The sequence below is a fragment of the Rhinolophus ferrumequinum genome, chromosome 15 (assembly GCF_004115265.2).
Source record: "Rhinolophus ferrumequinum isolate MPI-CBG mRhiFer1 chromosome 15, mRhiFer1_v1.p, whole genome shotgun sequence".
Lineage (NCBI taxonomy): Eukaryota > Metazoa > Chordata > Mammalia > Chiroptera > Rhinolophidae > Rhinolophus > Rhinolophus ferrumequinum.
The window spans coordinates 38,354,728-38,377,289 of record NC_046298.1 but is presented as its reverse complement, the minus strand read 5'-3'; the positions used below and the strand labels follow the sequence as shown (position 1 = coordinate 38,377,289).

The following is a 22,562-nucleotide window of genomic DNA, read 5'->3' as shown; positions in this document are numbered from 1 at the left end:
CACGGATCAGTTCCTGGCCACTGAACATGCTCAGGACAGACAACCTTTAAAACAGGTTTCCAGAAATCAGATTTGGTAAATTGGTCACCGCACATGGACTTATAAACTCACTCCTTCCAGGCCTGGGAGGGGGGTGGGGTCAATCCTGCGTGTGTGTGCGCGCGCGCGCAGCAGTACTGGCTGCTTTGACCTGGAACTCCCCACTCAACGGACTCGGCCACTGCCCCAAGCTGGGCTGGAATCCTGGGGTTAGCTAGGCTGCCCTTTCCCCCAACTCGTACCCCTGGACAGCCTGAGCAGGGAAGGACCTCTACACACACCACACACAAAACAAAATGTTTTAATTGTAAAACTAAGTTGAGGGAGGGGAAGGGAGGGCTGCACCAAGGGGACAGGAACCTGATTCTTCAAGCAGTGGTTCTGTCCCCGGTGTCAACCCACAGGACAGGGACCATCTGTCCCCAGGTGAGGGCAGGGGCTAGTGTTATAAAATGACAATATAAATAGACTTCTAGAAAAGAGGCTGTCCAGGTGCAGTAGTCATTTTCTGCAGAGGCTGGGGGTGAGAGGGAAGCCCTGATCCCTGTCTCCCTGTTCAACCACAGAAAGGGGGTGCAGGGCTAAGGGAAAAGGCCACTCTTCAGACATTCATGATCAACCCCCGCCGTGGCTCAGGGGGAGACGGGGCTGTATACTAGGCAAAGTCTCAGAGATACCCACTCCCAGGCTGGAGGACAGGAGCTGGATCTTCCAACATGTGCACGTACACACACACACACACACACACACTCACACTCACTCACTCACACACACCCCTCTTTCGTAGTGTTCTCTCCACCCCCAGTGGCCCCCACTGCAGATTTCCAGTGATGGAAGGACCACCTGTCCTTCTTGGAGACAGGGCAACACAGGGAAGGCCTGTCCCGGAGGGTGGGTCGTCCTGGGAACCTCACTTGCTCCCGTTAAGTCCCTGTGTTTTTAGTCACAAAATCAAAACCGGAGTTCAGTAGTAGGGTCCCACACACCGCCCCTGGCAAGGGTGGTGCCACACGGAGTGTCTCCCAGACTGGGAGGAGCAGGGGCCAGCCCCCTACTGGCCTCCAGCAGAGCAGGAGTGACCCAAGGGGCTCTTTGGTTCAGGGACGGGGCGCTGGGCCTCATCTGGTGCGATTCTGCCGCATGAGGGGCACGATGCTGGCGGGTGGGCCCGCTTTGGCCAGGAACGGGTGCTTCAGCAGCTCAGCCGCTGTGGCCCGCTGTGCAGGGTCCCGCACCAGCAGGCGGTCCAGGAAGCCCTTCAGGGACGGGGATACCTGCAGGGGAGGCAGGCGGAGGGTGAGTAGGGAGGGTGAGGGGGGAAGGTGCTGGCTTGGCTCTGAGTGCCAGCGCCACTGCTCACTTGCCGTGGGGCCCCGGCCTCTTCCACATGGGCTGACATCTACTGCTCAGGGCGGGAGCAAAGAGGTGCCACATGTCTAGAACGTGGCCCCAGGGGCTCATTTCGTCCCCGTTTTTGAGGTGTGGCTAGGAGCTGGCAGCAGCTGGGCCCTGGGGGCAGCCCTTCTCACCCAACAATCCCCCAACAGGAAGGCCCCTCTCCCGGACCTGGCAGCTGTGCACCTTCAGCCCGGCCAGCCAGCCTAAGCACCACCTCTATGGGACAGCAGGGTACAGGGGACCCACCTTTGGCATACATGAGGCCTGGGGATAAAAGGGGGTGAGCCCAGCACCCAGCAAGTGCCAGCCCAGGAACTAGAAATGCCCCAGTCCTGTCTGCACCCAGTGCTCTGATTGGGTGGAGGCCGGGTGGCACCCAAACTCACACCATCCGCCTGCTGGGAGGGGCCCACCTTGTGCAGGTTCTTCAGTCGGGGCGGCAGGTTGTCCCGAATCATCTTCATGGCTTTGAGGGGTGGCTCATTGAAGTAGGGGGGCTCCCCATCCACCATCTCAATCACCATCACCCCCAGTGACCAGATGTCCACCTGCAGCAGGGGAAGGGAGCTGTGAGGGATGGTCCGGGGTTCGGGGGAAGCCTGGGGAGGGACGGCCCCCAGTTCTGCCTTTGCCTCTGCTCCCCGAGTCTCTGGGCCCAGAACACCCTCCCTGATGCCCTGACTGCCAACCCCACACTCCTCACCCAGGGAGCCCTCTGAAGGGTTCTGCCCACCCTGCCTCTGCCCCCTCTTTTGCTAACCACCGCGCTTTCCTCTGGTGGAATTCCCCCTCTAATCTCAGTCAGGGGTGGGAAGTCCATGACCAGGTTACCTAGTCAGCATAGTCGAGACACAGTAATTGGGTCAAGAATGGAGACATGACTCAAGCTGAACCAATCAGACTCAACCCGAGACTATGGCCCAAATATCCTGGAAAACGGCAGTGTCCATAGGCAGGGAGATGTGTCCCAGAGTTGCTGGGGTCACCTCTGCTGCCACAAGGGGAGTGCCTGCCTGAGGGAAGACTACACTGAAAAAATCAGGGCCTGAAGGGACAGAGCATGTTGCCGGCCAAGCCTGAAGCCTGTTACCTCCCTAACTTCAGTTCTGGGAACCCACAGCTCTCATGTTTTTCTAAATCCATTTGAGCTGGGTTTGTCCCTCAGAGGCAGTCCTAACTGAGATGGTCCCTCAGAATCTCCCAGTGTGACCCCACTCCAGTCTGAGGTTCCCGTGATGTGCTTTCCAAGGTGCCTGTCTCATGGCCAGGCACTGGGTCAAGTCTTGCTGACTGAGGAGGAGTCCTCAGGGCCACAGGTACCTGCTCAGAGGCCTCAGGGCCAGACAGGCGATGGCAGTGAGTGAAGTAGGGCAGTGTAGGCAATAGGGATGGGTGGGGACTACAGCCAAGACCAAGGTGCCTGCCCTTTCGAAAGCAGAGCAGCACTTCAGGGCTTCCATACGGCCAGACCTCTTGGTTTTCTGATGGAGAATGGAAATTTGGACTTTTACGTGAGGCTTCCCTTTTGTAAATGCTTGCAAAAGCATCTTCAGGCAACAACAGCCAGGAGCTGGCCAGTTTGTGGCCTTTGCACCAGGCTGTCAGGCAGGGCCATGACCACTTCTGCTCGGCATTCTGTTCCACTGCCAAGCACTGGGCCTGGCTCAGAACTAGTACCCAACCAGGAATGAATGCATGCATGCATGCCTGCCTACTTCTTCTCCCACCAAATCATCCCTGCTGACCCATTCTCCAGAATGAGGCCCATCTCACGCCAGCATTCTGGCTGTTTCAGACTGTCACAACATAAACTAGTGCTGACAGCGGGACAACTGGCTGCCTCTGGCTCACCTCTGGCCCGTAGGGAAGGCGGGAGATGAGCTCCGGGGCCATCCAGTAGGGCGTGCCGACCAGTGACTTCCTCCGTGGCACCTCCTTGCTCACCTGGGCACAGAACCCGAAGTCTGACAGCTTCACCTGGGGCAGGGCGCAGGCAGCAGGGTCAGAGGTGCTGGCGGGGGGAGGGTGAGCAGAGGCGTCCACCTATTTAATTCCTTGGCCTCGGACGTGCTGGGTCTCCACCATGCAGCCCAGTGGTTAGAGCTAGATCATGGGTGGCTCCGCCACCGCCTGGCAGGGACTCCTCAGGCGTGTCACCGCCCCAAGATCATGGCATCTGCCTTCCTGACAGGGTCTCCCCTGGGGCTGGTGGGGAAGTGGCCTGAGTCCTGCAGGTACGAAAGCTATGTGGGGGCTGAGACCAGGGCTGGCTCCACAGCCCACACCTGGGTACTGAGGCTCAGCCAGGGACCTCAGATTAGAACTTTAGTCCGGAAGATGGGAGACAGGACCGGGATCCATAGCACAGCCCAGGTGCTTCCCTGGGAACGCTTCTCAGTACAGGGAGAAGCACGGGAACGAGCTGCGGCGGCCACCCAAATGTGTTCTCCCCTCTCTGGGCTCAGGACAAGACTACAGTTCCCAGCATTCTGTGCTGATGCCAGTGCCCCCGGCAGCCTGGGCCCCCCAACGACTGTGTGAACAGAGCCCCTCACCGACCTGGACCCCTGACTCTGGAATGTTGCATGAGGACAAATAAGCTTACTGCTCAAACCACTGAACTGGGGGTCAGAGCCTACCGGACAGCAGAGGGGGAGCTGGGTAGGGGTGGGGGAAGCCCACCCCGATCCTTACCCTGCCGTCATGGGTCAGCAGGATGGAGTCACTCTTGATGTCCCGGTGGATGACACCCTGGGCGTGGAGCACAGACAGGGCCTGCAGCACGGCCAGGCACACGGTAGCAATCTGCTCCTCATCCATCCTGCGGAGAGACGGGTGACCAACTGGGGCAGACAGGCCCTGCCCTGCCCTGCCCCCTGGGCCATGGAGATGGTCTCAGGGGGACCCAGCCCCAAACCCCACCAGGGGCCTGTGGGGGAGATGGCCCTGCTGGCTCTCAGACATGGCTCTATCCCAAAGGACCTGGAGGGGACTCAGTCCTGTCACAGGAGAGGTTTCAGGGGAGCCCGGGGAGATAGCTGGCTGGGTGCTGCCGCCCAGTAGTACCTGGTGTGGGTGACGATGTCGGTGAGGGCGCCTCCCTCCAGGAACTCCATCACCACCCAGAGCTCATCCCCCACCAGGTAGCTGTTGTACATCTCCACCACGTTCTCGTGCTGGTAGTCCCGCATGATCACCACCTGGCAGGGGTGGGGCAGTGTAGTTGGGGAGGCGCCACCACCAGCCGCCCTCCTTCCCGCCTCACCCCCACTCCCCAAAGCCAACAGACGTCAAAGGCAGCCTGAGGCCCGAAGCCTCCATTCTGGAGGTGCCCTCTACCCCATGCACACACATTTGTGATCACCATCTGTGACCAGTCCTGAGCTGGTCTCTGAATGGCCCCGCTGCCCGGGCTGGTATTGGGAGAGGAAGGTGGGAAGTGTCCAAGCACAGGGACAAGCAGGGATCGGCCGAAGTTAGAATCAAAGAAGGTGGGGTGGGTGGGGAGGATCTCAGGGTAAGAAGGCCTAGCCAGGCAAAGCCTGGGGGAGGCGGGGAGCACAGTGCTTACAGGGCCACGTGCAGCAGAAGCTCATGGTACAGCTGGAGCACTGTGATATTGGGGGGCTGAGGGATGGGTTATGGGGCAGTTAAGTGTTGAGTGACTCCTACGTCACAGTCTGGGGGCTACTCCTACACAGAGTCCTCAGGAAGGAGCCAGGCATTTGCTTCTGTAACAAGCTCCCCGGAGGCCACCAAGAGCCACAGTCCGAGGCTGGACAGAACCAAGGACCTAGATGGGGGCAGATCTCAAACATCTGGCAAGGCAGTCAGGGCACCAAGGATGCTGCAAGGGTCAGCAGAGGCGGGGTCATGCCAGGCCTGCACCTCAGGAAGAGCCTTTTGGCTGCTATGTGGGGAATGCCCAGGGGTTGCCCAAGAGGGAGGCGAGGGCGGGGCCCAGGCTTGGGGACAGGGTTGTTGAGGATTCACTGAGACAGGGAACGGGAGCGGGGGTTATTTAGGGGAGACACTTTGGGGACAGTTTGGGACTTGGCGGGAGTGAGGGGCCTGGGAGACATGCAGACGGCGAGGGGGGGGAGGGGTTCAGCAAGCCCAGGGAGCCTGGAGCAGGGGCTCAGGGACAGGCCAGCAACGAGCGGGACAGAGACATGGCTGTGGGTATTGTGGGGACAGACGGGACAGCCTGGGAGGTGTGAGGACAGGAGAAGCCAGCCGTGGGGAAGCCTCACCTTGAAGCCCATTCTCCCGTCCCCACCCCTACAGGGCGGGAGGAGCACCGGGAGGAGGACGAGGGCAGGGCGGGAGCAGCAGCAGGAGGAGGGCGAGGGCAGGGCGGGAGGCCGGGCACCCACCTCGTTGAAGAGCAGCTCTCGCCTCTGCTGCTTGCGCAGGTCCATCTTCTTGACAGCCACCAGCCGGCCAGAGCTCCGGACGGTGGCGATGCACACGACACCTGTGGAGCCCTCGCCAATCTTGATGAAGTTGTCCAGGTAGGAGCGGGGATCACCAGGGTCCACCACCAGCTGCAGGGCTGCCCGGAACTGCTCATGGGACACGCGCTGGGGTTCTCGCTGTGGTGAGCGGGGGCCGGGAGGCCCAGGGGCAGGGGGGCCGGCAGGGGCAGCGAGGGTGCGGGCTGGAGGGGCCAGCTGCGGCTCAGAGGCGTGGGGGCCCAGCACTCCGGGGCTGGGGGGGCCGCGGGCTCGGGTGGGAGGCCGGGAGGAAGAGGACTGGGGGACAGCCAGGCCCCCCACTGACGGCCCATTTGGGGCCATGTTGTGAGGCTCTCCCTGAAACAGAAAAGAGAGGAAGCTGTCAGCAGAGGGGCCATCTGCTCCTGAGCAGGAGGGGCCCGGCTGCGGCACACACACACGGTGGTCAGGATGGAGATGGACAGTGCGCTGGGCACAGGTTGGAGTTGGTGGGTGGGGATAGGGAAAGCTTTGGGCAAGGGGACAGTGTGGGGTCCTGGGGCAGGCGTATTGGTTACCTGGACGCCCCGGGATGGGTGGTCCGTATCGGCCCGCGGGTACGTGTTAAAGGGCCGGCCAGCTGCCACTTTCGCCCCACTGGCCATACCAGCAGGCTGGGGAGTGCCGACGTCAGGCCCGGAGAGGGGGCGCTTGTCCCGGGAGGACTCCTGGGGTCCCCCTGAGCCCTCCCTGGAAGATTTGGGCCTCTTCTCGGGCCCCACCCGCCGCCGGTCACCACTGCTGCCACCCCCCTCACTGCGACTGGCGACCCGGCCTTGGCCGCCCGCCTTTTCTGGGCCCCCTCTGGCCATGGTGGCCTGCTCCTCGGGCATCCCATTCTCCTGGCGGGCACGGGCAGGTGGTGGCGGGCTGTCTCTCCGCAGGGAGTTGGAGCGTGTCACCGACATGTTCTCAAACTCGTCCAGCAGCAGAGTGAGGGCCCCATCCTTGGCGCCTTTGCTGCCCCGCACGATGGTCTGGGGTCCGGGATCCAGGGCAATGGCAGGGTGGGGGCCGGGCAAGAAGGAGGGGACACAGGACGTGCATCCGATACACAAGGACAGGACAACACAACACACACAGAGACAAGACAGAGACGAATGAAGAAATGCCATGGGGTGATGATGGGGCTGGGTAGGTGGGGGCCGGACCAGAGAGGCCCTGCAGCCCCTCCCCCAGCACCCAGAGGTCAGTGGCAGGAGGGGAGCTGAAGGAGTCACCTCCCCCAGTCCCCACCCTGAGGCTGGCTGCCCCACTGAGAAGCACCCTCCTGTCTCTCTCCTGCTCTCTTGGCTGGGGGGCGGGGGTTCCTGCCCTGTGAGGTAGAGGGGAAGGAGGGCAGAGGTCATGCCACCCTATAATCAGCCCTGGAGAGCTCCAAATTACAGGATGCTGGGGCCAGGGCATGGCTTGGCGCTTCCTCCCCTGCAGCCTGCCAGGGCTGTCAACCCCCAAACCGCACTGTTCCTCTGAAGGCCGAGAGTGGGACACAGGGAGAGTGAGAAAGGACTGAGCCCAACGTAGGGCAAGAGTGCCCCAGGAGCGGGGGTGGCAATGAGCATGCCCATGGAGGCCTGGCCGAGCATAAAGTGAATCCACCCAGTGCTCACCCTCCATGCCCCCGCCCCAATCCAGGTCACGGCCACCTCTTCCCTTGAGTATTGAGTCACAGCTTCCAGGGTTCCTCTGCCCCCCACTTATCTCCAGGCACATGGGCCTCCTCACTGCTCCTCAAACATACAGGCAGTTGCCACCTCAGGGCCTTTGCACTGGCTGTTTGCTCTGCCTGAAACATCTTCCAAGTATGCCATGGCTCCCTCCCTTCCCTCCTTCAGGTCTTTTCTGGAAGCTCAGCTTCTCAGAGGGAGGCTTCTGCTGGCCAGCCATCTCAAATGCCAGCTGCTAACACTCCTTATCCCCCTTCCTCACTTTGTTTTTCTTTAGAGCACTTAAAACCAGCGGACAGAAAGCATACGTAGAGCGGTCATCGCCTGCTCCCTTAGTGCAATGTGCATCGAGGGCAGAGATGGGGTCTTCCTGTCTGTTTCTGCTCTTGCTAAATCTCAGCACCTAGAACAGTGTCTGGTATGCAGAAGGTGCTCAATGAACATTTGCGGAGCCAGTGAGTTAGTGAGGGGGCCTGGGTGGAGGCTGTGGGAAGCAGACACTATGGCCCCCACCCCTGTGCTGTCAATCACGGGCACACGGGGACATGGGCCCAGAGCCGCCAGACACCCTGAGGCCAGAACTGCCTCTACTGGGCAGAAAATACTGATCCCACAAAACCCACTTACTGGCCACAGTGCCCTATGGGACCTGCCCCTGCCTCTCCTGGGTCTTGGCTGCCATCCTGGAAGCCGGGCCTTGCTCAGGGGTCCGGAGAAGCACCTGGTCAGACTCGGGCGTTAGAAGTCCCTGGGGGTTGGGGGAGGGCCTGGGACGACTGGGCAGCAAACACAAGTGCCCACAGGGGCCCCAGGACAGTGTTCGCCCATGTGGCACCTTTGTGTGAATTAAGACAAGGTATCCCCTCCTCCTGGCAGACACAGACAGGGCCCATGACTGGCAGGCCAAGCAGGGACTGGGTTTCAGGAGGCACCCCAGTGAGTGTGGATCGAGCATGCAAGCTGCCACAGGACTGGGAAGGGGATGGGACTGAGGTGGCCCGGGTGGGGCCTGTGGCTTGGAGGAACCAGTGCCCCACCTACGGAGGCAGCTGCCACTCAGCTCCAGCCAATCAGTCATGAGAAGCCAGAAAACAGAGATTTGGATGAGAAGTCTCTTGCTTTTTTAAGCAGTGGCAAAGAATTCAAGATATTCGGAAGCACCCTGCATGGGACACAGGAATACCTCAGTGGGCCGCCAGATCGAGACCCTGATGAGAGGTCTGCACTTGCGTCTACACCCACTTCCCTGCGCCCCGGGGCCTCCTCCCACCAGGCTGAGCTGGGCACTGGGAGAGGATGAGTCAACCGCAGGCCTGCCCCCGGGCGCCCAGCCTGCTGACCGGCACACCCACCTCCACCCTGCGGAACAACTTTGGCTGCATTCCCCTGGCTTGCGGCCCTTCCTGTTCCCACTGCCCTTAGGATAAAGTCCTCGCTCCCAGGCTGGCTTCACAGGCTGGGCGTGGCCTCACCCGCCACCAGGACAATCTCACTACAGGCCACACCTGGGCACCTGGACCACCAGACAGGAAAGCGGCTAAGAGCATGGGCTTTGGAAACAGACCTGGGTCCAAATCCCAGCTCCCCTTTTGCTCAAGATGACAAAAACAAACAAACAACAACAAAAACCCCCACCCCAAACCCAAATGCTCAAGGCTTCCCATGGGCAACTTCCTCACTCAAAGCCCTGCCGCCTCACCATCTGCCTCCGCGCCCCTCCTCCTCGGCTCAGGTGTCCCCTCCCCGAAGAAGTGGGCCTGGAGCCCAGGCCTGGGTCAGGCACCTCCTCTGGGCTTCCCCAGCCCAGCCCTGACCACTCGGGGTGGTTACCACCTGGGAGTAGGTCTGTCCCCCACAGCTGCCATGGGAGCTCTGTGAAGCCCAAGGACGAGTTTGTGGCACTGGGGACAGGAGCCCAGAGCGTGAGGTGCGAGGCTCCAGGAGAGCGCAACTTAGAGGCCGGCGCAGGGAGACTGCTGGAGGTGTTCAGGGCCAGGAGTCAGTGTTGCGAAGCGAGGTGAGGGGTCAGTGAGGGAGGGGTGAGGGAAAGGCCCATGTCGGGGCGAGGATGAGCGTGGAGGGCTGGGGGGGTGTTCAGAGGTCACAGGGAGGGGAGGTCAGTGAGAGGGTGTTGGCAACAGGGTCAAGTGTGGGGTGAAGGGCTGTGGTCCCTCTGTGGGGGTCGGTGTGGCTGAAGAGGTGGTGGGTGCCAGCCTACCTTGGGGGCCCCTGGCTGGATGGAGGTGATGCAGGCGGGGTCGACGAGGGGCTTGGGCCGGCGAGCCGACTCCTCGATCAGGCTCTGCCACTGCCGGGGCAGCCCTGTGAACTTCTGCTCATGCTGGTCGAAGCCCGTGTGCACGCGGTGCTCGAAGTTGGACGGAGCCGAGATCTCTACCCGCTTCTTCTTCTTCCCAAACATGGCGCCGAGGCTCTCAGCACCAGGAGGGCGCAGACGTGGGCTCCTATGGCAGGCCTGTGGGAGGGGGCCGCTCACCAGAACCCGCCTGTTTCTTCCCGCTCCTCTAGCCCTGCTCTGGTCCCGTCCATCCTTGTTCCCTCCCTGGTGTCCCCCCCATCCCCTCCAGTCTGTCCCTCATATGTAGCCCGAGGGATCCCATGAACACCTGAGTCAGGTCATGTTCCTCCCCTGCTGAGAATCGTCCTGTGGCTCCATCTCCCTCCAGGGAAGAGCAAAGGCCTCCATATGGCTCACCCCACGACCTGCCCCCGTCACCTCTCTGCTCATCGCCCCCTCACTCACACGGGGTTTCCAACCTCAGGGCCTTTGCACCGGCTGTTCCCTTCATGGAACATTCTTCCCCAGGATCCATGCATGGCTCCTACCCTGCCCTCCTTCAGGTCTCAAGAGTCCTCCGTAAACCCTTTCTGGACGCCCCCAAGTAAAAGAGCCCCCATGCCTCACTCTCCTTCCTCCACATCATTTCATAGCACATTTAACTTCTGGAAATTCTGCTGTTCATTCTCGTGTTTACTAGGTTAGCATCTACAGCGCTCACCACTAGAATATCAACGCCACAGGCCAGGTCTCATCTGCCCGGTTTCCCTGTGTCCTATCCCGTGCCCAGTACAGGGCCTGGCATACAGTGACCGGTTACTAAGGGCCTGGCCACAACCATCTGCTTTCCCAGCCTAGGCTCTGGGCAGGAATACCACAGCCCTTTGGTTACTTGTTCAAGAGATGGTTACTGAGCCCCCATCCTACGCACGACGCCTCGACAGCCTCACTGCGACACTCCCACTTTACAGAGGAGCAGACTGAGGCTCAGAGGAGGGACGTTCCTCACCAAGGTCATACAGTGGGGAAAGACCCACTTTATAATGGATACTAACAGACAAAAGCCCATCTTTAGGGTCTGGGGTCTCCAGTCAGAGACTCTGAACAGTACCAGGCACAGCATAAATGCTCAATGAAAGCTGGTTGAAAAATCAAAGAGGCCGAAGGGGAGACACACTGATGGTGGTGTCCTAAAGGGAGACCCGAGAAACAATGGGAAAGGGAGCCAGACGACCAGAGTGCAGTGTGACTTTGGATAAGTGACTTAACCTCTCTGTGCTTTGGATCACCTCCCAGAGGGCTGCTGTGAGGAGTAAATGAGTTCATAGAAGCAGAGCTGAGCACAGGACTGGGCACAGAGGGAGGGGCCTGCCTGAGTTTGCTATTCTGATGGTTAGGGTTACTCCTAGCTGTGTCTAAGGGAGGGCGGGGGCCCAGGTCCTGCTCCCCTGTCCCACATCATGCATGGGCTCTGGCGTCCACAGACCTGGTTTGATGCTGGCTGTGCTAGAAGTACCCTTGGTCAGGTGACGTCTCTTCTTGGGGCTTCGGGTTATTCATCTGTAAAATGGGGAAAAAACATCCTTCACCAACTCATTCATTCATTCATTCACTCACTCACTCAAACTCACTCCTTTGTGTCCAGCCCTGTGCTGGTTGGTATTAGAGACAGAGGTGACGGAGACAGCTTCTGACGGGCCCGAGTGGTTGGGGCAGGAGTCAGGGAGCACCATCCCCAACCAGGAGAATGGCAGGGTGGAAAGAGGGGAGGCTTCCCAGAAGAGGGGCCATGTGAGCTGAGCCCCAAAGGATGAGGGGAAATACCGTGGGTGGGGATGTGTCTAGTTCATGGCTGGCTTCCCAGCACCTGGCACAGTGCCCAGCACAGGGCTGGCCCCCAGCTCAGTAAGTCTTGTGACCTATGAGGATGCTCCCAGGCAGGTCTGGGATGTAGCCCCTCCAGGTCCCAGTTCCCCCCCCATGGGAGAGCTGCTCCTTTCCTGTGGGAGCAGCTCTGTGAGATGCGGCCAAATAGGCTGCTATCCCTTCTCAGAGGAAGAGCCATCAGTGGCCAGCCATCCAGGAGAACCGGTTTGGCGGCGGGAGCACAGTGGGAGGTGGGTGGGGACACACCGCCAACCTGTCTCAACTGGTCCGGGCCTCTTGGCCAGTAGGTGGCCAGAGCCAGGTCTGGCCAGGGCTCCCAGTGGTCCCGGTCTCCCTCAGCTCCAGGGCCCCAACTGCCTGGATGTGGGGGACAGCCCTGGCCAGGAAGGGGGCCCCTTTGTCTCTGCTTCAGCCCCTTCTCTAACCCTAACCAAGCCAGGAGCCCCTTCCACCCCCTGAACACAGTCCATCCGTCCCTCCAAATTTCCGTCCCTCCAAATTTCCATCGGTGGCCCTGACCCACCCTGTTCTCCCCCCACCTCTGCCACCTCTCAGCTTCTCTGCCCTCAGCTGTCCTTCTAGTTCCTGCTCCTTGCTTTGTCCCTACACCCTGCCCTCCCTCATCTTCCCTGCGGTCACCCAGCTCCTCACCCCGTGTCCTAGCACCCCGTCACTGTGTTCCCAGATGTGCCCCACCTTGGCCCAGGCAGGCCTCACTGCTCGCCTTGGCCTCTCTCACTCCCTCCCCTGCCCGTCCTCCACCCTCCAGCCAGAGGCCTCTGCAGGATGGGATCATGCCCAGGACCCCAAGACAGGGAGGAGCTCAGGACCCACGTGGGATGGGCAAGAGGCAGCCTGGAAGATGGGGTAGCCAAGCTAGAACCCCCACCCATAAACCCCCAAGCCGCCTCTGTACACTGCAGCCAGCCCCGCCCCCAGCCGAGTGTGACCCCACAGGGGAAGGGGGTGGAGAGGCACACCTCCGGATACTTGCCGGGGGCCACCCCTTCCCTCTGGGCACAGCATGGAGGGCAGGACAAACAGAGGAACTCACCATGTTTATAATGATCAGGCGGGAGCCCCACCCTGGGGCGGCTCCAAGTATAGCAGGCTCCCACACCAGGCCCCCGCTTTCCGCCAAGTCCCCAAACTCCTGATCTTATGGGGGCCTCCGAAGGGAAGGGATAGGAGCTGCTATGCAAAGGCAGGGGCCTGTGCCAGGAATGGGGGAAGAGTGGGCGCTGGGGTTCCCAGGCAAGCTCGCAACTTAGGAGTCAGACAACCCATGTCCCAAACCCTGGCTCCACCACTACACACTGTGCCATCTCACTTTCTGTACCTGTGACGTGGTCGATAAGCCAGCCCAACTTTGAGCTCACTGTGTGGCCCTGGGCCAGCAGCTCAGCTGCTCTGTGCCTCAGTTTCCTCCTCTGTTAAAAGAGGGCTATGGCAGCACCAGCTTCCCAGAGTTCTTATGAGTCACAAACAGCACAGGCCCTGATGGCTGGCCCCTAGGCAATCTACACAGTAAGCAAGTGTGTTACCATTAGAGCAGCAGCCAATACTTACTGAGCACCTACTGAGTGCCAGCCCCTCTCTAAGCACTCGACCCGGAGTCCCCCATTTAATCTGCACTTGACTCACGAATAAGGGGTCATTATGAGGCCTGTGTTACAGACAAAAGCAAAAACAAAAAAAACCAAGGCACAGAGAGGGCACTCTACTTGCCCAGGTCACACAGCTTGGTAGCAGCATGCACAAGAGACTCCAGGCCTGTCTAATCCAGAGCCGGGGCCCCACCAGGTCCCAGAGTTAGCAGCAGCTGCCTCTTCAGAGACTCAGGTGTGCCCCCTGCTCTGTGTTCTGTGCCTCATCCCATCCCATCCTCAAAATAACATGTGAGATAAGTACTCTCACCATCCCCAATTCACAAATGGGGACCCTGAGGCCTAGAGAGAGGTACCCCTTGCCCGGGGCATCCAGGATGTGAACCAGGGGAGTTGGGCACCAAAGTCCAGGCTCTTTCCTGCCTGCCCTCCCCTGAGGGTTGCAGCGATACTATTGTTTTCGTCAACACCATCTCCAAGTAGTCCTGGCCCCACCCACCCACCCACCGTCCAGACCTTGCCCTTCCTCTCCTGCCCTGAATCCTTCTGGGGGGGTGGGGGGGTCCCCTCTTCCTATCTGACCTGTCCCAGGCCCCCAGGATTAGCGGGAGACAACACAAGTGGGGCTCCTGCCCCCTGTCTTCCCCTGCCCCTTGGTTCTTCATCTACCTTTCCACAAGCCTTTGGCATGACAGTCTGCAGCGGAAAAGATATGCAAAAGCCAGTCCCTGCCACCAAGTGTGGCTCAATGAGACTCAACCCCAGTACTTACACTGGCACCATCACCACCATGAGGGGACCCCCATGAACCTGCGAAGATGACAACGCTGAGCTCACTGACTCCCTACGACCTTGGTGGAGTGTCTGTTCTCATCCCCATTTTGCAGAAGCAGAAACTAAGGCTCACAAAAGTGAAACCCCTCTCTAAGGTCACCAAGCAGAGCTGGGCCTGAAGACAGTCCCATCCACTCCAGAGCCTACATCCTTACACCCTGTGCTGGCCCCCAACACTCCTCCCCATGGCCCACAAGGCCCATCACCCCCCCTCGTTCACCCTGTCCTGGCCACACAGGCCTCCTTGATATTCTTCAAACCCTACAAATGTCCCCATCTCAGGCCTTTGCACTGGCGGCTGCCCCACCTGCTGGAACTCTCTCACTGATTTGCACAGGGCTCTCTCCCTCTACCCACATCTGTGCTCAAATGTCCCTGTTCCTGTCCTGTCACTCTCTATGCCCCTTTCTCTGCTTTATTTTTCCTTATTGCACTCACCACATATATTGTGTGTGTGTGTGTGACATTCTTCAGTGTCTGCCTCGCCCACAAGAACATCAGCTCCACCAGAGTGGGCCTGTCATCCATCTTGTTCCCCATTGTACCCCAGTGCTTGCAACATGGCCAGGGCCACAGTTGGCACTCAAGGACATGTGGTAAATGAACTGATTCATCTGTACCCGCCATGCTACTCTCATGCTCACATGCCTCAGACTCTGCCCAGGCAGTCTTGTGAAACTGGCAGAGAAAGCCCTGGGACCCAGAGGCAGAGAGAGTGAACCAGTGACCCCAGAGACAGAACCTAGGAGGACAGTGTGCAGCCACCAGCCAGGACACAGGCGCCTCTGAAATCCAGTGCTTGATCCCAAGAATGCAGGCCCATTTTGCATCCTACTCTAAAATGTTTGTTTCAATTAAAAAAAAAAATCTTTTGTATTTAGCATGTGTGACAGGCAGTTTCCGACTTGTCCTAGCAAAAGCTTCATGTTTTCCAGTCACCTTGCACTGACTTGTTCTACCCTCTGACCTTTCATGAAAAGAAAATGATACCCCCTCTACCACCAAGAAAATTACTCCAGGAGGAAGAGCAAGAGCCACTGTGACAAAGCTCTGTGTGTGTGTGTGTGTGTGTAAAACTCCTGCCCCCCACGCCCCCCCCAAAGCTCTAAATAAAGCTGCGCCCCTGGCAGTGGAGGGAGCTGACCCAGCAAGAACCCAGGGGCCCAGGGGCAGAGCAGGGGATGTGGCTGGGGTCACGGCCATCCTTTCATATTCACCAGTATGGAACCCTAAACCAGGAAGGGGACCACAAAGCATGCACTGTCCCCAGCCTGCACTCAGGTCTCCTACTACTGGCTCCTGTTCACCCCTCTGCCATGATCGTTACCTACCAGCTCCAGGAAGCCCCCTCCCTGCCTCAGTGTACCCTCCCTGAGCTGTGTTCTGACAATGGATGGGGAGTCCGGCTCACTTTCCTAGCCCACAGCAGGCTCCTCACTGCCCCCCTTTACATCCCACGCCATTGCCAGCTCCACACCTTTGCTCAGTTCTTACTCCCGGCCTGCACCAGCCCCCAGCCAAATCCCTCTTCAGCCCTCCCGCCCTGAGCCTAGTCCCCCCAGGGAATCCTCACACATTTGGTTCCCAGACCCCGCCTCAAGCTGTGGGACTGCCATATACCCAAGACTGTTCTTCAACAACACCTAGTCTATCCACAAATGACCCCATGACACGCAAACACCACCCCCCATCCAACCATCACTGTCTACTGAGGGCTGATGTCTGCCGGCCCGCGGCAGGGCCGACAGCAGTGGCTAGACCGGGCAGAAACACCCCTGGCCTTGTAGAGCTCACGTTCTAGGGAGAAGCAGACTGTCAATAATGAGATAAAGCAGCAAAACGGCTAGTTAAGTCAGATGATAAGTGCTGAGGAGAAAAGCAAAGCGGGGATCAGGAGGCGAAGGGGAAGCTGGAATTTTCAATGATGTGGTCAGGGAGAGCCTCGCTGAGAACGTGCCACTTGAGCAGGGACCTGAGGGGCGAGGGAGCCATGTGGGTACCTGGAAGCAGAGCTCTGGGCAGCGGGAACAGCCAGGGAAAACGTCCTGGGGCAGGAACATGCTGGAAGCGGTAAAGGAGCAGACAGGAGGACAAGTGTCTGGGGTCGGGGGAGAGGGGGCGAGAGGTGAGAGCAGGGCAGGCGGCGGGGGGGGGGTGTGTGCAGATTGTGTAGGGACTTGTGGGCTTTTACCTGCATGAGATGGAGCCACAGGAAGGTTCTGAGCGGGGAGGGATGGAGCCTGACACAGGTGTTTACAGGCTCCCTCTGGTAGGGTGGGGCATGGACGCTGGAGGTGGGACAGGACTGGGAGTTAGAGGACCTGAGGGTCCAGGGGCAGAGAGGGTAGACGGGACCATACAGGTGGCGGGTGGCGGAAGGGGAAGAAGTGCACAGGCTCCGGGCTGCTATAAAGCTCGAGATGGCAGGGCCTGCTGAGGACAGCCACCACTGTTAGGAACAGCTGGAATGTGAGTTCCCTGGGGACGGGGGCCTGGTCTGGTCTTGCCCATCACTGCGTCTCCCAGTGCCTGGCACAGGCTGGCACACGGTCCACTCCCTCTTGGTCCTTAGCATCACCTAACATGTTCTACGGTTACGAGTGTGTCTATTGTCTCCCCGCTAAGTCGGTGGCTCAATGCTGGCAGGACCCATGTTGCAGTGGGTTATAGCCGGATCCCAGCGCCTAGAGCAGGTCACCCCTTCGTGGTAGCCGGGTGCGTGGAGGGGACACACACATGCTTCTGTGCTGACTCTGGCCTGGCCTGCGCCAGGCATGCAGACCAGGCCACCCTGAACCCTCTGAACAGTGCTTGGGTGAGTAGGTGGCTGGGTGCGGAGTCCTCTTCCTTCCTGTTTCCCAAACCAGGAAACAGGCCCTGAGGGGGGAAGTCACTGCCCAGGGCTGCCCAGCACCAGGTCACAGAAGCCCCCACGCTGACCCACAGAGAAGGCCCTGTTGAGGCCACCTCAGCCTCCTGCTTCAGCAGCCCTGGCTCCCGCCAAGGCCTCCACTCCAGACGACAGACCCCAGACGCATATGGGACAAAAACCAGGACGGAGACAACTCCAGTAGCAATGACCAGAACCAGGATCAGGAAGGCTGTCTTGGGTAGGAGGGAATCTGGAGACATGTTAAACGAACAAAACTCTCCAAAGGCTCCCTCTTGGCTCAAACTCCCGACTGTTACTTAATGAAGCACTGCCCAGTAGGCGCTGCCCACCTCGGGATCTCCTGTCTCCCCCTACTTCACTCCAACCCCACTTTTCACCTCCTCTTTAAGCTTGTTGCAGCCTCAGGGCCTTTGCACCTACTGTTCCCTCTGCCCAGAGCTACATGGCTTACCCTTTCTTGATATTCATGTCTTAGTGCAAATAAAACCTCCTCAGAGAGGCCTTCCCTGACCTCCCGACAAAATCTGTACCCCTTTTTTATATTTCTCCGTGGCATTCATTACCACCTGGCATCCTATACCTGTTGACTATGGGTCCCCCCTTTCTTCCTCGCCCTAGTAAAATGCTGGCTCCTGGAAATCAGGGGCCTTTGTCTTGTTCTTGCCGGATCCCTGGCGTCCAGAGCAGGGCCTGGGCACGCAGCAGGCTCTCAGTAAGTATGTGTGGAACAAAGGAGTGATGCCCGTGCCGGGTGATGAGTCTGGGCCCTGAGGAGGAACAGCAGGGAAGGGTGTTGGAGGCAGAGGGCAGACAGGAGTCCCCATGCCGTACTGCCTACAGTCTGACCTTGATGTCTGAGAAGGAACTGGGGCCCACATCTCTACAGTGAACCTAGTTATTTAGTAATAACCAGCTGTGAGTCCCAAACACAAGAGGCGCCCCACTGGGAGCCCATTCCCCAAGCCCTCCCCACCACAGGGAGACCCATCCCAGCCACGCGGCCTAGGGTAGGACTCTGAGGAAGGCGCAGCATGTCTGGGTTACAGGCAAGAGGCAAATCACAGAGTAGGGATCCGCCGGGTATCTGTGAGTCCCACCAGTTGGTGAAATCCCACAGAAACCCAGGTCCTGGGTCAGCCTGGCCTTGGGAAGCAGGGACCTGGAGCTCGCATCTGGAGAGTGCGCAGTAGCCCTGCTGTCCGAGTTCTGGTTACATGCAGTGCCATCCTACCCTGGCCCACCGGGCCTTCGCACAGACTGTACTAGTACAGGGACTCAGGAGGCAGTTGGTGGCTAAGGGCAGACTGCCCAGGCTCAGGCACCAGCTCCACCACTGCCACGCTGTGTGCCCCTGAGCAAGTGACTCAACTTCTCTGGGCCTCAGTGTCCTTGTCTGCAAACTGGGGGGAATCATAGTCCCTATCTTCTGAGAATGTCTGGACAATCGAATGAGATGACACATGCAAAGCATTTACAACAGTGCATGGTACCAGTGGGTCTTCACTACAGGTTAGCTGCTGTTATTATTACTGCCATTGTTGTTGTTGCTGCTGCTGAATGAATAAAAGAGCAAATAAATAAAAGAGAATGCTGGGCACAGTTCTCTCCCGGCCAGAGCAAACGTGCCGGTCTTACAGTCCGTGTTAAGTCTTCCTTTCTCCAGGGCTGGGACAGAGGGTGTAATGGGCTGCTACTCGCTGAGGGCAGGTCTGCTTCTCCTGCTGCGCTGAGAGCCTCTGAGAGGACAGGGCCTGGGCCACCTCAGCCACCCTGTGTTCCCAGCCCTGCCCAGCATGGGGGAGGGGGACACAGCTCAAAGTGTGGCAAAGTGAAGAGACGCTGCTGCCTTTACTCAGCTGGGCCCCGCCAGTGCTCAGAGCCCCCAGGGAGAGCAGGCGGCTCCTGTGGCAGCCCCCGGCTCAGGTGTCTCCTCCCCTCCTGGCCAGGCACAACAGGGCACAGACACAAAGGGCACTATTGGTACCCCTTACCCCCCAGAGACACCCAGGGTGGGGATGAATGCCACAACAAACCTGAGTGTGGGGGAGCCCACAGGGACTGGGGCAATCAGATTAGACTTCATTCATTCCTCCCTGAGGCAGGGCAGGAAGGAGGGAGGGGGTACAGGCAGCAAAGAGGCTCTGGAGGCCTCCCAGGTCCCCGGAACCTAAGCCCTCTCCTGCCATGCAACTCCTTGCTACACACACACACACGCACGCACGCACGCACGCGCTCATGCACGCTCCCTGGGCATAGAAACACATGAAGATGCTCCACGGCGACAGGCTGTCTGCAGAGACCATGACACAGACACGTAGCGTGGACATCCAGCCACACAACCAGATGCACAGGAACACACAATGGTCGCACTGAAACTGCCTGAGCAGCCAGACAGTGACAGCCACCCCAACCACACACCGGCGGGGTTTATACAGGAGCCTGGGTGTGGGGACATCCCACCCTGAGCCTCAGCGCCCACCTCTGGGATATGGGCCCCCCAGAGCAAGCTGGAGGGAGCAGGGAGGCATCAGTAGGAGAACGTGGGGTAAGCAGTTTTAAAGAAGTGGGCCTAGCTCAGAGGAAGCTCTCAGCATGGAAGCGCCAGGACACTGGGGCAGCCCATGGCTGGGTCCCCGAAGAAACCACAGATCCAGGACCCCTCCACAAATACTGTAAAGACCCACACACACCCCAGAGATGGAGGCTCTCTCTAAAGAGACCCACAGACATATACCAATGACACACACAACACAGATCTGGGCCACCACCTAGAAACACAGGCACACGTGTACACAATTCCACGGACGCTCCATAACTGCCAGACTTTCCTAGAAAGGCGGGCCCAGGACCCCATACACACACTGTGAACACTTCCCAAGACACAGACCACACGGCCTACACACCCTAGACCCACAGACAGTAGATAAGGTAATGAGACCCCACGACAGACCCAGGCACACCCACGGCCAACTCCAGGGTCACCAGAGTGACCCAGGGAGGCACAGCCCCCAAGAACTACCCCCATGCAAACCAGACCCCAGGAATTCGCTGCCATTGAGACGCTCAGGGACCTGCACTGAGACATACGATAAGCCCCAGCACAGGCACCTGCCACCAGGAAAATATGTTGGAAACACAGCGACCCTGCCTCTGGCCCCAAGAAAGGTGTGGCCCCTCGCGCACATGCTCCAGCTGGCTCAGGTGGCAAGGTGGCAGGACTGCCCTCCCCACCCCCAGTGCAGCTCCCCTGCCTGAGGCCAGGTCCAGCTCACCTCTACCATCCTCGTCCCTTGGTCCTGGGCCACGCTCAGCGAGACAGGCCAGCAGACAGAGAGACTTCTAGCTGGGAGAGCAGGGAGCAGACATCAGGGGGCTCCCCTGGCCCTCGACACAGGTGCCCACCAAGGAGACTTGGCTGGGTTCTGCACCCCAACCTCCCTGGCAGCGGGTGGTGACGCAGCCCTGCCCTGGCAGGAGTTCTGGCAGAAGTTGAGCTGGCTGTGGCTCCAGCCCACGGGAGGGGGGAGGGGAAGGGAAAGACAGAAGGAGGCGGGGCAGAGCCTGGGTCACATGACCACAACTGCCCCAGCAGAGGGAGGGGCTAGGCAGGGCCAGAGGAACAGGGGACCCCAACCACAGCCCTTGCTTCAGTGGGGCCAGTCCCCCACTAGCACACATACACCCCTACTTTGCTCCTCATGCCAGGCTATGGAGCGATCAGGTTTGAAACCACCCCCCAGGCTGAGGGGGCGGACAGAGGAAGAGTGGAGGGGTGGCTGGACACGGGGGGGCTTGCTGTATTCCTCACTCCTCCCGCTCCCAGGCTGTGAGTCTAAGAGCTCGGGGAGGGCGCAGCAAAGGGGGCCTCTCCCCCTCTGGCCCACTCACCCATGAGGACGAACCTGAGACCTGCAGCCTAACAAGGAGGGGAAGATCAAGATCAGGGTCACCCCCCATCGCAGTCTCGCGGTGTGAGAGTGAGAGTAGGACTAGGAGACGTGGATGCGGGAATGGGGAGAAAGGGTGGAGAGCGCTGGGACTTCTGTGTGTCATGCTATTCCGTCATGCCAGGATGCAACTCACCCTTCTGACAATAAGTGTCCTGTGTTTACAGAGAACTTACTTTGGGCCAGGCCCTTCTCTTAGTATTGACGGGCATTAAGTCATTTTACCTTACTGCTGTCCTAAAGGGCCAGGCACTTCATCAGGCCCATTTACAACAAAGGAAAAGAGAGGTTGAGTAACTTGTCCAAGGCCCCTGGCAGGGAGGTCAGGTGCCAACCTTCCAAGGCAGGCCATCTGTCCCAGGGCCTGTGTCCTGAACCAGCTTCCCTGAGCAGCAGGCTGGCTGCTCAGAACCCCCATTCCTACACAGGAGAAAAAGAGCTCAGAGAGGAGGGAACGGAGAAGGGGCTGTGCTGGCCCTGCCTCACACCGCCTCCCCACTTCACATCTCACTTCCTCTGCGGGGCCTTCCCTGGCCCAGGTCAGAGCTCCTGGTGTGAAGTTTGTTTCTTTCTGCCATAGAGGACTTAGTGGGCAGGGGTTAGGCTGCCTGATTCATCCCTATGCACCCTCCGGGCCCTGCCTCAGGCACCTATTCCTGCAGGAAGCCCTCTCTGACACCCCAAGCTGACCCTCCAGGCTGTCACTGTCTCTGATCTGTTGCCTCCACTGGTTCACACATGTGCTGAGCTCCTAGCACACCAGGCAAGCCTGTTGGAGGTCCTGAGAATTCAGTAACAAACTAGACAAAATTCCCTGCCTGGGGACTGACACTGAGTAGGCCCGCTCCCCCACTGGAGTGTCCTCTGAGTGGCAGGGACTGGGTTAGAGCAGGTGGCAGTGATTAAGTGGCCCAGGCGGGCAGAAGGACAGACACCTGTGTCCTCCCATTCCCCCACCTTGACTGTTCCTGCAGCAGCCAACTCCCCCAGGACTTTCCCACTTGGACCAGGAGGCCTGTACTGGCTCTGAGGGCCTGGAAACCCCTCTACCCATCTCCTGTCTCTCACCTGCCCACCAGGCCAGGGGCTTCCAGCAGGGCCTGCACTGGGCCCGGGGCCACAGCAGGGCAGGTAGGGGACGCCAGAAGCCCCAGATCCCAGGCCACCCCTCCCCCACTAGGGTGGAGCACCTGTCAGGCACCCGCCCAAAGAGCAGCCAAGTGGGGCGGGCTCCCCTAACCTCCCCAAACCGGACAGGCTGGTTTGTGCTCTGGTGGGGGAGGCGGTCAGGGATCGGGCAGTTCTGGACAGCCAAGGAAAACGAGGTCCCAAGGGAAGGAGTGGGGGAGGGGGCACCCTGCCCCCAGAAGTCTCATTGGGAACAGGGTTTTCCTGGAGATAGGCTTCAGAGGCCGGGAGAGGTCGTCCAAGAGCCTCTCACACCGGAATAGATCTTCATTATAAAACTTTTAAAGACACCCCCAAATAGAGACTA

At 59.4% G+C, this 22,562-nt stretch overlaps 1 protein-coding gene across 1 annotated transcript in view; it reads right to left on the bottom strand.

Moving 5' to 3' along the window:
• Positions 1 to 324: 324 nt before the first annotated feature.
• Positions 325 to 22,562, bottom strand: part of PAK4 (p21 (RAC1) activated kinase 4) — a 44,973-nt gene continuing 22,735 nt past the window's right edge. Inside the window, exons 2-10 of the mRNA XM_033128295.1 lie at positions 11,386 to 11,459; positions 9,819 to 10,076; positions 6,452 to 6,910; positions 5,814 to 6,251; positions 4,504 to 4,637; positions 4,132 to 4,258; positions 3,289 to 3,414; positions 1,851 to 1,985; positions 325 to 1,313 (exon numbers count right to left, since the gene is read on the bottom strand). Of these exons, the coding sequence (XP_032984186.1) occupies positions 1,158 to 1,313; positions 1,851 to 1,985; positions 3,289 to 3,414; positions 4,132 to 4,258; positions 4,504 to 4,637; positions 5,814 to 6,251; positions 6,452 to 6,910; positions 9,819 to 10,022 (1,779 nt within the window). The 5' untranslated portion in view covers positions 10,023 to 10,076; positions 11,386 to 11,459 and the 3' untranslated portion in view covers positions 325 to 1,157. The remainder of the gene's footprint in view (positions 1,314 to 1,850; positions 1,986 to 3,288; positions 3,415 to 4,131; positions 4,259 to 4,503; positions 4,638 to 5,813; positions 6,252 to 6,451; positions 6,911 to 9,818; positions 10,077 to 11,385; positions 11,460 to 22,562) is intronic.